The sequence below is a fragment of the Xyrauchen texanus genome, chromosome 25 (assembly GCF_025860055.1).
Source record: "Xyrauchen texanus isolate HMW12.3.18 chromosome 25, RBS_HiC_50CHRs, whole genome shotgun sequence".
NCBI lineage: Eukaryota > Metazoa > Chordata > Actinopteri > Cypriniformes > Catostomidae > Xyrauchen > Xyrauchen texanus.
The window spans coordinates 11,687,551-11,705,065 of record NC_068300.1 but is presented as its reverse complement, the minus strand read 5'-3'; the positions used below and the strand labels follow the sequence as shown (position 1 = coordinate 11,705,065).

The 17,515-nt window shown below is 39.1% G+C and overlaps 1 protein-coding gene across 5 annotated transcripts in view; it reads left to right on the top strand.

Annotated features, from left to right (window-relative positions):
* Window positions 1-16,669, top strand: part of LOC127618699 (retinoic acid receptor gamma-A) — a 74,550-nt gene extending 57,881 nt beyond the window's left edge. For all 5 annotated transcript variants that reach the window (XM_052091294.1, XM_052091298.1, XM_052091295.1 and 2 more), the window contains 7 exons: window positions 9,594-9,742; window positions 11,392-11,533; window positions 12,894-13,060; window positions 13,236-13,412; window positions 13,495-13,699; window positions 14,040-14,198; window positions 15,890-16,669. In XM_052091294.1, coding sequence (XP_051947254.1) covers window positions 9,594-9,742; window positions 11,392-11,533; window positions 12,894-13,060; window positions 13,236-13,412; window positions 13,495-13,699; window positions 14,040-14,198; window positions 15,890-16,245 — 1,355 coding nt within the window. In that variant the 3' untranslated portion in view covers window positions 16,246-16,669. The remainder of the gene's footprint in view (window positions 1-9,593; window positions 9,743-11,391; window positions 11,534-12,893; window positions 13,061-13,235; window positions 13,413-13,494; window positions 13,700-14,039; window positions 14,199-15,889) is intronic.
* Window positions 16,670-17,515: the final 846 nt, after the last annotated feature.

Below are 17,515 nucleotides of genomic sequence, written 5' to 3'. Positions count from 1 at the left end.
CACATGAAGGAAACGAGTGTTTACACACTTTATTCTTTTAACGTGTTACTAGTCCTGCAAAACCTCACTGGTGTGATGATAATAATGCTGTCACTAGTGTGGTAATGCCAGTAGTTCTCTCACTGCATTCAAATGTGCTGTGACGGTTAATTGTGCAACAGGAAGATCGCACATCTCAAATCTCGCAATAGTTCTATGTCCTCCTGTCCTTCCCGAGTTCGTTCTTCCAATGTGGCTTGACAAGACCAGTCTCCATAAGAACACAAGTCCGTTCTTTGCATTCTTAAAATTTAGAAACTCCCCTATTATATGTTTATGAGTACACAGATACTTGACATGTCGCTACTGAATTTTCCATTACCTCTGACATCAACCCATTTCTGCTGAGGTACTAACAAACGCCATATCCCATCAGACATGTTTGCATCAGTGAAAATGTGTGTTCCTTTTCATGTGGTGCTACTGATTGTGTCAGCAGCCTCAAAAACGCAAGAGTAAACCAGAGTAATCGCCTTGACTTAATCAATGATGAGCACTATTCGGAGGTTGCATTTTCACTCTAAAACCCCACTGATGGTTTGGTTTAGGGTTGTGGTTCGGGTTAGGATATATGGTTAATAAAATGTGCATTATTGTTGACTGTATTTTATCACGCACAACAAAAAACAGCTCGCTGTACACCACGTTTTTGGCATAGACAGATTTCACCTGAACAACTTTCGACCTATTACTGATGCCGGATCGACATTAAGATCAATCTGGCACTTTACTATCTTGTCCAAATCATCCACTTAAAAAAATATTGTAATAATTTGTCATGAAATTTATACCCAAGCGCAGTTTATATTTGTCCAAAAAACAATCATAAAAAAATGAATTGAGTAAAGTGTGTTCAGATGTTTGACTGGTGGTGTAGGTTAACATTTGTTTCCTTCAAATAAAGATTTATTTTACCGTTTCTTCAAAATCTGAATTTACAAATGTTGAAAACAACTTGCAATAAGATAAAGAATGCAATCAGAGAGAGTACATCCAGCAGAAAGAGGCTGTGATGCAGTGGAGAGGAAGGAAATGTGATTGTGGTGTATGAGGTTTTACGATGACAACAACATGTGAGGAGGATCTGGGTGATAGCAGGAAGCCGTGGGCAATAAGAGACAGAGAGAGAGAAAGAGAAAGAGCCATGGCTGGTTCCCTTCATCAGGAAGCTGGCAGGCAGTATGGCTGTGTGTCCTTGCCTATCAGGCACTGCTCCGAGAGGGGGGCCTTGCCAGTCAGTCTATCAATCACACCGCTCCAAAAAACCTGGCCAATCTTCGGCCCGTCTGCCACACTGGCTGCATGCACAACAAAGCAGTCTGTTCACCCAACATGGTCGTATGGTGTCTTAAAGGGATAGTTCACCTTAAAAATGTAAGTCCTTTGATCATTTACTTATCCTCATGTTGTTCGAAATCCATTGCATCTTTTTTCCATACAATGAGAGTAAATGCTGACGGAGACTAACATACTGCCTAACGTCTCCAGTTGTGTTCCACAGAAGAAAGAAAGTTGTATGGGTGGGAACAGCGTGAGAGTGAGTAAAGAAGACATAATTTTCATTTTTGGGTGAACTATCCCTTCTATATGAGACAAAACTAAATCTGGGAGCTTTCAATGCAGGGAAGCAGGATCATGTACTGAGAAATGCAAAGTGAGCAACACGCAAAAACACGCCCAACACGCTGAAATACTTAAAGAGGAATTGAGACACAGAAAACTATATTTGCAAATCAAATGGGAGTCTATAGAGACATTCGCTGGACGTGTGCCCATGCAGAACTGAACACACACACATGCCAAGACTAGATTTGGGAACACAGTTCCACTGAAGATTCAATCACACCCACAGTCACGTACACAAAATCTGCTCTTGTATTGTGAAAGAATAGTTGCTTTGCAGCCAATGCGTCATATGCTGCTCTGCTAAAAGTAGTGTTGCAACACTTAAAACACAAGAACACTAACTCTTGTTCTTTGTGCTTTTATACTTTAATACATGGAAGACACTTTCATTTTTAAACAAAAGAAAGAAACTCTGTCACAGGCACAGCTCACTTCCTGTTAATTATGTTTGCATTAGTTGTTTAATGTGATACCAATGTCATTTTTAAGGAAATGTATTTTAATTATTTTATAATTTTTTCGGCAACAAGGAAATGTACATAGTATGCATGCATATGCATGGCTTTATGAACATTAGCTGGGATCCATCAACACATTTCCTGCAAATGTGGGGGTATTGCATTAAAAATGCTTGATGGACACACCAACATGCTTGTTTCCAAAATGTGCATGAAAACGTACACGTTCCCTTGAGGTGGATAATTGTTTTATTTGATAATAAGACATGTGTATAAACTATGATGGAAACAAATATCAAATATACACTCACTGAGCACTTTATTAGGAACACTATGGTCCTAAAAAAGCACCTGATGTGGTCTTCAGCTGTTGTAGTCCATCCACCTCAAGGTTCGACATGTTATACATTCTGTGATGCTATTCTGCTCACAACAATTGTACAGAGTGGTTATCTGAGGTACCGTAGCCTTTCTGTCAGCTTGAACCATTCTGGCCATTCTCCGTTGAACTCTCTCATCAACAAGGCGTTTCTGTGCGCTGAAATGCCGCTCACTGGTTGTTTTTGGCATCACTCTGAGTAAACCCTAGAGACTGTTGTGCGTGAAAATCCCATGAGATCAGCAGTTTAAACAAATACTCAAACCAGCCCATCTGGCACCAACAATCATGTCAGGATCGAATTCACTGATCACATTTTTTCCCCATTCTGATGGTTGATGTGAACATTCACTGAAACTCCTGTCCCGTATTTGCATGATTTTATGCATTTCACTGCTGCCACATGACTGGCTGATTAGATAATTCAATGAATAAGTAGATGTACAGATGTACCTAATAAAGTGCTCATTAAGTGTAGATGCACATAAAAAAGTCACGTGACTTTGCCCCAACAAGCCATCTGAAAACATAATGCACTCAAAGAATATCATCACATAGCATCTCAATTTGCTCTGGTTGTTCTGAAATGCCAGAGCCAAAGCCTGTTGTCAGAATGATTGGCTACTGTTACCTCCAAGAACTGCCCGACACGCTTTCACTTTAAGACATAAAGAATTTGCAGCATAACGGTAGCAAATATGACATTTGTGAGAGTGTTTTATTTGCATTCTCTGGACCACAAGTTACATTTAATAAAAGAGCAATAGTTGTTTCATATTCCATTTATATTTCTATTTTGCACCAGTTTCCCTAGATATTTTTTTTGTTCTCTTAAACACATGTTTGAAAACACTGCTTTATTAAAAAAATTATATTCTGATTTTTCTCAAACCAAAATATAGATTATATTGATAATATGTATAGAAATATAAATGCATTTACATTTAGTCATTTATCATAAGCTTTTATCCAAATTAGGAACATAACAAGCATTTACTTCTTTGACACCCCTAAGCATAAACCTCACAAAATTTGGTTAGATTTCTCTAGTCTAAAAACAAGTTTAGGCCACATCCACGCTACTCAGTTTTCAGTTTCCTAAAGTTATCACTTTCCAAAGTATGCGTTAATGGAGACTGTTTTTGTAACGCTCCATATTCGGTGGAGGAAAACACTGTTCTAGTGTGGATGAGAGTCATAAATGTTGAAACATCTATGTGTTTTCAAACACAATGTGGACTTAACTTCTTATGTAATTTATCTTCTTAATTAAATGTATTTTGTTTTAAGGACGTTTATGTATTTTAACTAGAATACAAGACATAAAATAGTAAGAGTAAGAATTTTAACAGGATTTTTTGCAGTCTATGTAGGTTTATTTATCTTTTTGCCACATTTGTGTGTTTACTTTTCCCTTGTGTCGAGTGTATTGTGTGCATATGGACATTTCCTAGTGCAGGGGCTTTTTGTCTAGATCGACAGTGGGATTATCATAGGATGGTCCACCTGGAATACTTGTGTACAAAGGATACAGAGAGAGGAGTCCGGGAGAGAAACACAATACCAGGCAGGAAATGAACAGCGTCTACTGATAACTGCAGTCAGTCTCTACCTGTCCCTCCATCACTAGCCAAGCCATCCACCCTCTGCCTTCACATTGTCATGCAAATCAAGCCCCTAGCTGGAGAGCTGATATGGAGGCCTCTCATTTTACAGCGCTTTGTTTCCCAAACAGAGGATAGCTTAGTGGAGGGGATGCCGAGAGGGCCTCTGGGCTGACATTGGATCCCGTCCCATTGTGTACCCTGGGAGAAGTGTTGACTGATGTTTGGGAAGAGGTGTTTGAGGGAGGGAAAGCGACCAGGGTTTTTACGGCAGCAACCATCTCGGGTTGTTGAGAGATACTGATGGATTTTTGTCCCTCTCGCCCTCCCGTTCTTTTATTTTGCCTGTCTCTCTGTCACTTAGACGGTGTCAATCAGTAGTCTTTTTTTTTTTTTTTTAAGGATTTAAAACACCTGCGTGTTGTGATAGCATACAGGCTTGGGGTCTATACAATTTTAGTATGTAATGTTGTCTTGTCATGTTTTTGATAGTTTCATATGTTAGTTCTTAAAGGAATATTCTGGGTTTAATACAAGTTTAGCTCAATCGAAAGCATTTGTGACATTTGTGATGTTGATTACCACAAAAATTAAAAAAAAAATTCTTAGAGTGAGGCAATTACAATAGAAGTGAATGTGGCAAATCCGTAAACGTTAAATATAGAGGTCAACTGATAGTGGGTTTTGCCGATACTGATAACTAAGTTGGTGGTAAAGGATGTTCCAAAAAGCAACTATCGGCATGATTAATCGGTAAAACCGATTAACTATGTTGCCATGATGAAGAAATGCCATAAACCCTACAACCCTAAAACGTCTGTAAAAACTTTACAGCTCAAATAATACAGACGTTTTAACAGAAGAATTTATGTAAGAGCTTTTATAAAATTTTAAGCTTTGCATTTCTGTCTTTAAACCCTCCAAAATTGGCCTCATTCACTTCCATTTTAATTGCCTCAGTGTAACTTCGATTTGTGCTTTTTTTAAAGAAAATAATGATCGAATAGTAGTAATTAACATTATACCACAAATGCTGTCGATCGAGCTTAACTTGTATTGAACCTGGAATATTCCTTTAATTTAGATTGATATTTTTGTGCTAGTTTGTGTTGACAATTAAAACACACCAAAAATATCAAATAAAATCTATTCATTTACAGTGTAGTAACAAATTCTGTGAATATTCATCAAGCTTATTTGAACTGTAACATTAAAAAAAGTTCAAATGCCATTAGAATATCCTTTTGCTTTCAGATTTTACAAAATCATAGACTGCAAAAGCTTGTGCATTTCTCACTCTCACTTGAAGAATAAGTGATTTCTTTGTAACCGTGGCCATGAACACAGGGCTCTACTGTATGTGAGCCCAACCCTGAAGAGAAGTGTTTGCCTCTACTTGTTCACCCCTTCCATCCTCGTCCCTTTTTCTGTTTTCTATCAGATTCCTCTTTTTATGCCCTTTTCTTCTTTTGAAGTCTCCAAACTCTTGTTAAAGGCCAAGCTGGTGGTTTTTGCTATGTTCTGTCGTGGGAGAGGGAAGGAGGGGTTGTAGGTTAAGTTTAGGCTCCCATTGAAGGTGGCTGAAGAAGGTGGGGCAATAAAAGTTAGAACTTTGAGTCTCTCTGTTTTTTTTATTTTATGATTGGGCCTTTTTTACAAGCCAGGGCTACAGCTGGTGGTGTGAATGGCTGCCCGAGGTGTCAAAGTCTTAATAAAGACCCCGCCAGCCAGGCTGGGGCCTCCAGTCCAGCCATGAGACCACGTTTATTGGTCTGGCTTACGAGCAGGGGCCTCTATTAAAACCTAGCAGGACTGCGCTGAGGAATTTAGGGCCAGGAAACAAGAGAAAAATAGGGTTTGTGTGTCAAAAGATGGCGAGGGTGAAGCTGGGGGATTGAAAATGGAGGTTGACCAAGGGCAAAAGTTGTTTGAAGGTTACTGTTTGCTTTTGAAGAGCCTGTATGCAGCATAAATCTCGTCAACAAAATCACTGACGAAAACCTTCGTTGATGAAGGTTTTTTTTATTTTGTTAATGAATAATGAATATGAGGTGAAAAATATGCTTTATGACGATAATTCAATTATTATTATTTTTTAAATGATACTGCAAGATGTTAAAGACCCAAACATACTCTACGCATGTACGTAAACTCAGATGCACCTTGCTACGCAAACTCGTTATTTTGGGGGTTCTCCGAAGCACCTTATTTTCATCCTGCTTTCTTATACAGCCACCAAAGGCAGCATTTTCCTGGTTTCGGAAGCAGTACCGGTTTCGTGGTCATGCCTAAGAAATCTATTGCCCCCTTGTGGTCTGAGGCTTGTAACCGCTAGAGCAATGCAAGAGCACACGTTATGTATGTACAACGGGATCAGGCATTGGCGATGCGTTTGCGTACTTCCGTGAAGTATGTTTCGGCCTTAAGAGTACAATAATGCAATGCAACTAATGCAATAATCTAATATGTTGGGGATTTTACCGCTTGAGCTGTATGAGTTAAAGGGGCTTAATACTGGGCAAAGGCCCCGTTTGGGCAAAATTAACCACTTTAAAATGGGTTAATTACCTCACTCAAATGCATTCTAACTATACATGAGATTAATCTCTATATCCACATCATATATGTAATATTACAACTTGCATCTGCACAGACAATAAAGTGAATCAACAGGTGAATTAAACTACGACACGTGCTCATCATAATAAGTGTAACTTGCATAAAAAACACACTACATGCAATGCAATGTCATAAACGCTCTAAAGACAGAAAAATTATATTGTCTAACGCAAGAACTCATAATACAGTAGGCTAACTTCTAAAGAGTAGTTAATGCTTTAGTATCTTCATTATTACTTCAGGATAGTTGAACAGTATTTTGTATGTAGTATCGTTTATACGTATGATACATATTTCAATTAAGAAATGTTTTATACATTTTTTCCAAATGTTTGAATATTTTATTAAAGTTAGTTTTTTTACAGTTTGACACACATTTTGTCATTTTGCACATTATCATCAAATAAAATATATTATTTTCATATGACTAAAATTATATGCCATTTTAGTCAGAATAAAATGACTAAAATTAATGATTATGACATGATGAAAAATTTTAAAAATAGTCTTTTAATGTTTAATATGATGCAATGTCTCAAAGTCATGACTTTTGTTAAGGCCTGGTGTGAGAATAAGTGAAACCGTGTCTGAGAGAAGGGAATATATCATGTACAGTAAGTTGGCTGTCCTGCAAACAAGTCTCCAACACAGGGTGGAGATTAGCCCCCTGGCTATGTGACCGAGATGACCTGTCTTATCTGCACCGCTTATCTATCTGCTAGTGTTAAACTGTTTGTGTTGTCTTTTCTTTCCACTGTCAATCAACTCCTAGAACTCTTATCCCTAGAATCCTGACCCCCTAAGGATAGGGTGTGCTGTGGAGCTACAGGGAAATGAATTCTACAGACATGCTAACTAGACTTGACATTTACCTAGTTGGCATTTGCTTAGCATACGAGTAGTTGACATGAAACACTTTTGGAAAGTTGACGTACTGTATATCCTGTTGTGTGACATGCTCCAACTATATTACACAGCAATACACACATTTTTTTATAATTATTTTGGATGTTGCTTTTATGACCTCATATTAATTGAGAGACTGCATGGAATATTTGTACTTTTAAACATTTATTTGTCACATTGTAGGACCATTTAAAATGCTCTAGTGAATGCAGAAATGCTGATTTAAAATGGTGAAAAACTTACAAGAAATGGTGACCAGTTACAGGACCTAAGATATACACTTGACTTGTATATAATTATATCTACACTTATATGTAAATTTCAATCTAAAATGTTTTTGATTAAAAAAAAAAACACCCAATGGATATGTTATGTGTCAACTACCCATAATAATACAAATATTTGTACTTCTAAAAATGTATTTGTCACACTGTAGGACAATTTAAAAGGGAAGGCAAAATAAACGTTCTTTAAAAATGGTTAAATGAAATTAAAAGAACTTGACTTAAAACTTAAAATGGTGACCACTTAAGATGTACACCGATAAACAAAAACATTATGAACACTCACAGGTGAAGCAAATAACATTGATCATCTCCCAACAAGGCCACATGTCAAGTTCTGAGTAGAGAAGATGGTAATGTTGATTGCAGGAGAATGGGCAGGAGGAAAGACCTGATCGACTTTGACAAGGGCCAAATTGTTATGGCCAGATGAATGGGTCAGAGCATCTCTGAAACGGTAAGGCTTGTGGAGTGCTCCTGGTCAGCAGTGGCGAGTACCTACTGACAGTGGTCCGAGGAGGGACAAACCACAAACCAGCGACAGGGTGCTGGGCACCTAAGGCTCATCGATGCGCGAGGGCAACAAAGGCTGTCCATCTGCTCCGAACCAGCAGAACACACAAGTCACAGAATATTTTAATGATTGTGGCGGGAGGAATGTGACACAACAGACACTGCATTGCACCCTGATGCATATGAGGCTGCGTAGCACCAAACCAGTCAGAGTGCCTATGATGACCCCTGTCCACCATAGAAAGGGCCAATAATGGGCACGTGAGCATCGGAACTGGATCTTGGAGTAGTGGAAGAAGATTGCCTGGTCCAATTAATGTTTTGGTGCCAGATACCACAGGACACCTTCAGGGGTGTTGTAGGTGCTATTAAACACTTATACAGTATATAATTATATGCACACTTATAAATAAATGTGAATCCAAAATGTTTTTCATTTAAAAAACATCCATGTATATATCAACTATCCATAATAATAATAATAATAATATTTGTCCTTCTAAAAATGAATTTGTCATATTGTAGTACCATTTAAAATGAAATATGGAAGGCAAAAAAGTTATTTAAAAATGGTAAAAAGAACATTAAGCAAAAATACTTAGAAATGGTGAACATTTATAGGACTTAAGATGTACACTTGTACAGTATATAATTGTATATAAAATTTTATCTAAAATTGTTTTGATAAGAAAAGACCATGTCATGTTATCTGTCAAATACCCATAATAATAATTGTACTTTAAAAAATGTAGGACCATTTAAAATGGTAAAAAGTGATGAAAATTGTGAGAAAAAAGAAACGATGAACAGATATATGCTTTTCCTTATACACATATAAATTTGAACCCAAAATCTTAAAACCATGGACATGTTATGCGTAATCTACCCATAATAGGTTTAAAAAAGGAAAGTTAGCATCTTGTATGTTTCTGCTTTAGGGCATTATTAAAAAGGTTTAGAAGGAATCACAATGGTTTTAAAGCACTCAAGTGTCTTTGAAATCGGATACGGTTTAAAAGGATCACTGGAGAATCTTTTCTTCTCCACATGTGGCATTTAATATCTCACTCTCATTAAATCCCCCTGTGCTGTGTAAATAGTGTGAAGTGATCTGATTAGGTTAAGCGTCTGATGTTTTCTCTCTCCCCTGTCTTTCTCTCTGCAGCGGTGGAGACCCAGAGCACCAGTTCGGAGGAGATGGTGCCCAGCTCCCCTTCTCCACCACCGCCGCCTCGTGTCTACAAGCCTTGCTTCGTCTGCCAGGACAAGTCTTCTGGGTACCACTATGGTGTCAGTTCTTGCGAAGGGTGTAAGGTAAACAACAGAACTGTCATCGCCTCTGTCCTGACAAATCTCATGTTCTTTCATGAGTCTGTTATAAATTTGTCTTGATGTTTGGCAAGCAATTTGAAAAACATGGATAGGCGACAACCTGACCGTGTACAAAAAAGGCTTTCTCTAAAATGCTGAACATCAAGAAACTTGCGAGGAACTTGTAGTAAAAATCTTTATTAAAACATCCAAAAGATGTACAAGAGTTACAAGAGTTCTAAGCCATGAACCAAAACAACTGGCTTCATGGTGAATCACCTCTACTTAAAAGGCCAGCTTAACCTGCATGGTTACATGCTGGTCTAGGCTGGTAACGCTGGTTATTGCTGTCTTGGTGCTGGTCTAGCTGGTGCTTTTCACCAGCAACACCTAGCTGGTGAACTTGGTTGACCAGCATTGTCTTTCTGATGAAGCTGCTAAGCTAGTTTAAAAGCTTGGTGGATACACCAGCACACCAGCATCCCATGCTGGAGGACTAGCACCCAAAACAAAACATAAGCTGGTGACCAGCAATACTGGTCTTTTCTGCAGGGACAACATCATATTTGAAGATTATTGCAAATTATTCATATATATATGTAAATATATAAGTAGTTTGAGAATGTAGGGAGACCGACTCGATATTCGCAGTGCATCATGGGAGTAGACGATTGCTGATAGGCTCTTTTGCTGTGGCTTGTTTGCCACAATTCTCTGGTTGGTGGCTCGTTTCCCTTCAGTATCATGGGCAGTGTAGTTATTTACCAGGAATTCCGGTATTAAACATGTTTTTTTTTTTTTTTTAAATGAAGTCAGAGCTCACAGTAGGTCTGTCTTTAAAGGTTTATAAGTTGCCGTTAAGAAGTTACCCTATGAAGCCCTATACATTGCGAGTAGATCACTTGCATATGCTTCCAAATTTCATGCTTTGCAACTAAAATATGTCTAAAATATGTTATTAACCACAGGCTAGTAAATGTTCAGATTTCACTCGCCAGTGATTGAGTAGTGGTGAAGAACTTAAGCATAGCGATCCTTTTACTGAAAAAAAAATAGCTGGCATTTAAGAAGCTGGATTCAGCCTCATCTTTCTTGGCATGTTGTGTCTCGTGAGTGCGCACTCAAAGGAAATTTACCTTATTTGGCTGCAGTGGCTCTTGAGGTGTCGTGATCGCGCTGTCACTATCGCTTTAGTTGAGCTGTGAAATGCCATAGTTACATTTATATTGCATTTGAAGACGTCAACTCTGATTTTGAATGTTTTCACAACATTCTCCATTTTATAGCATGGCTATAGACCATTGCTATAAAATATTCAATATATATATATATCAATATATTTTTGGACATCTGTTGGAAGTCAAAAGTGTTGCAAAACTTGAGAGCTTGTAGATTTGAATTTGAGAACTTGTACAATAAATATTTGTACACATAAGTAGGATCTAAAAACGATACAAGGAACAAAACCGAAAATGAACAAAAAGTTTTGCAGAACGTAACCGAAAACGGGAACAAAGTTACTTTCAACTGTTGTGGAGTGAAATCTTTATATTAAAATGCTGGTAACTGGTTATAACTCTTGTACTGACTCTTGTATTTACCTACTCTCACTCTCTCTCTCTCTCGCTCTCGCTTGTGGATGTTGGTTGTAGGGTTTCTTCCGTCGCAGTATTCAGAAGAACATGGTGTACACCTGCCACCGCGACAAGAACTGCCAGATCAACAAGGTCACACGCAACCGTTGCCAATACTGCCGGCTGCAGAAGTGTTTCGAGGTTGGCATGTCCAAGGAAGGTGAGTGTTCAGACCCCTGCCAGGTTAGCGGGCACCTTGGCCCTCAGCCAAGACCCACACATACAAACAAACACAAATATAGAGGCTGTTGGACAGGAGAGGAGACAGACTGGGTCACACTGATATAGGTTAGGAGCTGTGAAACAGACACACAATCCAGACACACAGAGACAAATTTAGAGTGGTGAGACTTGAGCGCTGGGACATATGCAAATGCGCTATAAACGCACTGTTGGTAAAACACGCTGTAGAAGGGAGGCTTGTAAACTGAAAATTTGAGACTTGAAGACAGAAAGGACAAATAACTCAACTCAGCATGAAAACAATGTAGTTGGTAGAGGTAAGAACTTAGAGCGTTCACTTCATAAATGGATTACATGTCTGTAGTTTCACCCACAACAATCAATCAACACTAGGTGTGATTTCTTTGGTAGCCCTTCCTCAAATCACTTTATGACTTTGCACTAACAGATTTGCGTTGTAACAAAGACAATATCCTGAGGTTGAAAGTGCAAGTCTGGGGCATGTACTTGTTAATTTGCCAGGGTCACAGTGATGATGTCACACAAAGAGTGGCACATTGGCCCTCTATGTGTCCGCTGGGACATGTATGTGTGTGTTTATATGTATGGGATGTGTTTCGGGACCGGGATCACATTGTGTTATTGCTATTACTGGATATCCTGGTAGGAAGGAAAGAATGGGAGGGGGGCAGGGTTGGCAGTGCTCCTCTTCCTTGGGTCAAACTCACCAAAACACCCACGGTTTCTGATCTAAGGTCAGTTTTAATCAACTAGTGATAATGTTAAGGATTATGCAGAGGGTAACACAGTGTTCTAACCAGGCAACTTGAAAAGCCTATGACTTTCATGTTACGAACCAAGTTTTTGCCATAACCAGCAACAGCAGCAGACGGCAGGCATCAAGGCATTTTGTCAGTTGTTTGGTTTCAGTGGGTAGCTCAGATTCTCATGAGACCTGCCAAGGTACAGTTTATTTAACCCTGAAATAAAACAAAAAAATAATAAATTATATTTTGCATAAAGAAATTAAGCCTACTTTTAAGACCATTTAAATTTTTTGGCTTGTGACATTATTTTCAGGACACTGTAGCACATTTAACCCACCAATTTTCGATTACCATATAGAAAAAAATTTCTTTATTCCATTGCGTCACACCTGGTAAGGACACATTCTAAGAGATTACACCTAAAATTAAAGTTGAGCCATTTTTCTGGTACATAACCATGTAGAGTTCCTCAAGGTTGCACATCCAACTTCTACAATCGTTGTTTGGCAGTTTGTAGGTGAACCATATTCATCATGCAAGTATTAAGCAGCCTCTCTTTGTGCCTCTCAGCTGTTCGCAATGATCGAAATAAGAAGAAAATTAAGGATGTGAAGGATGAGTTCATTCCTCCAGAGAGCTATGAGCTGAGCGGGGAACTGGAGGAACTGGTCAACAAAGTGAGCAAAGCACATCAAGAGACCTTCCCTTCACTCTGCCAGCTGGGAAAATATACCACAGTGAGTGTTTTCTCAAAATGAGGGAATCTGTCAGCAGTGGAATGCGGAACATATTTACAGCAATGTAAACTGACTGTATCAGATGTAGTGTGATAAACAGGTTTCATGTTGTTGAAAGCATTTTAATGGAGCCAAATATAAACACTTCAACCTCCTCTGCTTTTTTCTTCATCAGAACTCAAGCTCAGACCACCGGGTCCAGTTGGACCTTGGCCTGTGGGACAAGTTCAGTGAGCTTTCCACCAAGTGCATCATTAAAATAGTGGAGTTTGCCAAACGTCTGCCAGGCTTCACCACCCTCACCATTGCAGATCAGATCACCCTCCTTAAATCGGCCTGCTTGGATATTCTAGTAAGTGCCCTTTCTAGAGAAACTGACCCTGATGTAGAACATGCATCTACCTTACCATCATTAACGATTGTGTCCCTTGTAGATGCTGCGAATCTGCACACGATACACACCGGAGCAGGACACAATGACCTTTTCAGATGGACTGACCCTCAACCGGACCCAGATGCACAATGCTGGCTTCGGCCCACTCACTGACTTGGTGTTTGCTTTTGCTGGTCAGCTCCTACCCTTAGAGATGGATGATACAGAGACTGGCCTCCTCAGCGCCATCTGCCTCATTTGTGGAGGTACTACAGAATGCTAATTGTTTTTCCTCCACACTGCTGCCACCTAGTTGAAGCAAGCAGCCAGCAATGGATGTGCTCTAAATTCTATTTATTACATATATCACAAACTGCTGATAGGAAAACTGGCCCATGATGAAAACATAAATTCAGAATTCACAGGGATCTATCTTAATATTAGCTTATCTAAAACCTTAGAAAGAAGCTACTAAGCAGTAAACTTTTTTGCCCTGAAAAACACACGGTTTAGTGCCTTGCTCAAGGGCACAATGATAATAAGCCTTATAGGATTCGAACCTACAACTTATGTTCTAATATTAACCATCACTTTCTCTTTCTGTAGACCGAATGGACCTTGAAGAACCAGACCGTGTAGATCGTCTACAGGAGCCCCTGCTGGAGGCTCTTAAGATCTATGCACGTCGCCGCCGACCCAACAAACCCCACATGTTTCCCCGTATGTTGATGAAGATCACTGACCTGCGTGGCATCAGCACCAAGGGTGAGTTTACAAGGCAAAAATAAACACTTTAGGATTACTTTTGTTTTCTGGAGGTATTAGAGAACTTAACGGATTTTCACACTTTTTGCCACTGCACGTTACGGTTCGACTGTAACACGACCGCTAGATATTAGCTACTAGCTCATTGTGCTGCATAATGCAGTAGTTGCATGGTGATTTTACACAAGTGTAACAGTTAAATTGGCCTGGCTGTTTTAGAAGCAAACTTTCCAGTAGCTGGTCAACTAAATAAAGTGAAGCTTTCAAGCGGAGTATAGAGTTAACCTACCATCCTCCATCCATGGCCATCCATCCAGTCCAGGGCACTCTCCCTCCCATTGCTTGCCGGTCTAGATAGCGTCATTTGGTCGAACCACTTCCTCTTTTCCTTGATGGTTCTGTAGTCACTAAAGTTTTAATTTTTTTTTTACTTTTCCCTTTCCTTTTACTTTTGCGGCCAACAGCTGAGGCATTTCCTGAGAGAATTTTTCGTTTTGTTCGTTGCTAACGAGAGGAACGTCCGCACCTCGTTTATTGACCATGGCGTGGTTTTGCGCACAGCCATTTCTTTTTACAATTCGAAAGTCACGTGAACAAATGATACTGCTATCGCTGTAGCTAACTTTAAAACTAGCGGGTCCGTGTCGAAAATCCAGTGACGCTGGTAGTGATGATTTTCTCTGACCAATCAGTGATTCTGCTTGGTTTTGACGTCACATTTAGTATCGGCTCAGCTTGCTTGGAACCTCGACCGATGTGGTACTAAAAAAAAAGTACCAGGTACCAAGTACTATCCACAGTGGAAAACCCCCAATAAGCAAGCAGATTTGAGTCGAGTGGAGTTCCCAAGCCCCATTTGGACAAACTTCGTCAAAATATTTTCACACCAATTTTGAGTGTGAATCAAAATGTCATCAGTCTCTGAGATAAGTTTGCATGCTTGAACAAAAGCAATTCACACTCCAGTCATTCACATGCTTTAATGCAAAATACAATCCATCTGACAGTACAAATTTGACTTGTTTTAATGCAAAACATCCCATGGCCAAATCTAACAAACATGTTGCCACTTTTCTGGAATTGAACAATGGAAGTAAAATAGTGTGATATAGGAATATATCACAGCATATTAATAATGAAAGTGGTCATACATTGTATATTAAAGTATATTATTTACACTAAATACTGTATTTATACACTGGTATCAGTGTCAGAAATTAACTTTGTGACATTTTTTACATTTAAAATGACTATTTTTTTTCTGACCTAATTCAATCTGAATAATAAGATACTGTAGGCTGTAACCTATAAAATTAAATCAGCATCAACTAATATTTGTAGGGTTGGGTATCGACACGAATTTCCCAACTTGATTCAATTAAATTCCAATTTGATGCGATTCAATTATGATACATGCTTATGTATTGCCGATATGGGTTGTTTATGTTCATTGTATAAAGGGAGAACATCAATATCAACAGTTTGATGTTTATATGGAATGTCAGTTCCGAACATACAGTATGTCCCGTAAGCTCATTGTTCAAATGTGTAAAGTGGTCCGTAAAATCCTCACTCATTACGCACAAATTTCTGTGAATAAACCTGTAGGCCAACTGTAGGTATATTTGACCTCATAACTGCAAACTGTTAATATGTACATCATCCTGAAATGTTTCTGTTGTGTGCAACAGGAGCAGAAAGAGCCATAACTTTAAAGATGGAGATCCCAGGCCCTATGCCGCCACTTATTCGAGAGATGCTGGAAAACCCAGAGGCCTTCGAGGATCAGACCGAGTCCACAGAGAAGAAGCCGGAGCCCGAACAACTCACCCCTCCACCCGCTTTGCTTACTATGAAGAAAGAGCAGGAGGATGAGGAAGACAGCTGGAACACAGAGAACGGCAGCGAGCCTTCACCAGAAGAGGAAGATGATGATTATGATGATGGAGAGGAGGAGAGGGGTACAGACAGCGACGGAGAAGCTTGGGGTGGCCAGGAACCCAATGTGGATGTGTCCAGAAAGAAACATGGAGGAAGAGCTCAGTGAGGATGCTTCTTCCAGGGCAAACTTAGAGCCTTACCTGTACAGACACTCCTAACTCAGGCCACATGGTCAACGATGAGAGACACATTAGTGAGGCAGTTTAAAAAACTCACATAAAAACCTATTCTCAGGACCTCTCCAGCAGAGTGAGAGGGAAGGTAGAAAAAGACAAAACAACAGTTTTTTTTAGACATCATAACTGCCGCTTTTCTAAAAACTTGTTTGTTTGCTTTGAAAAGGAGAAGCCAAATGGACTTTAACACCATTAACAGCTGACTTTCAACGGGTTCAAAATATTCTTTCGAAAGAAAATACACAAAAGAAAACTGAAAATGCTAATCCTTTTTCTGTTGTCGTTGATGCTTTTGAATATCTTTTTGACTTTTTCAGCTTTGAGATAGTTTGTTCTCTTTACATTTTATGAATACACCCATACATATCAATATATACCTTTATATATTTTTGTCCTGTATTCTATTTTCTTAGTTATATTTTGTTTGATAGCTTTCCTGGGCAGAGATAAAGAAAGATAATTGGATTACTATAACTGGCAAACCTCTCTGCTGAGTCTATATCCAGCTGCTTGGTTGGGTTCTTGGGCACTTTGGCTCAGCAAAGATGTCATTGATAATCAGTTCAGTGGCAGGGTATCTCCCATTGTTCCTGCCAGATGATCAGTTTTTTAGGGGACTGCCATTACGGATCAGTTTTCATTGCATCATATGATTCGCTGCCAATTGAATGGTGTGTCTGTGCCAAAGTTTGCAGCTTGTAGGGTTCAACTCCTGTTAGGGAGCCCAGTTCCAAACAGAACCACCCACATGACACTGAAATCTCTGCATCATACACAAAATGTCATACTGGCCGGTTTCATTCAAAGTGCTCAGGCAAAAGTTATGCGGCACTTCAACTAAAAGATGGCGAGCCCAATGCTCTTTGTGTAATTATGGAATTTGACCTCATCACCCTTAACAACACTTCAGGATAAGACAGTTGGAGCTTTTTCTGAATCATAATTATGTACCATACACACTCACTCACATACACACTTGAAAAGCATGCTTGTTATACATGTACTCATACAAATTTGTTAAAAAGAATGAAAAATAGAAACATGAAATTCAGACTCAGGGCATCTCTGTAAGGACCAAATGCTTGCTGTCTGGCGGCAGCCTAGAAACAGGCAATATTTATGTGTTACTTTTTAGAAATCCCGCTGTCTTACAGTTCAATTAATGAAATATCTGCATATCTTATACAGTCATTGCAGATC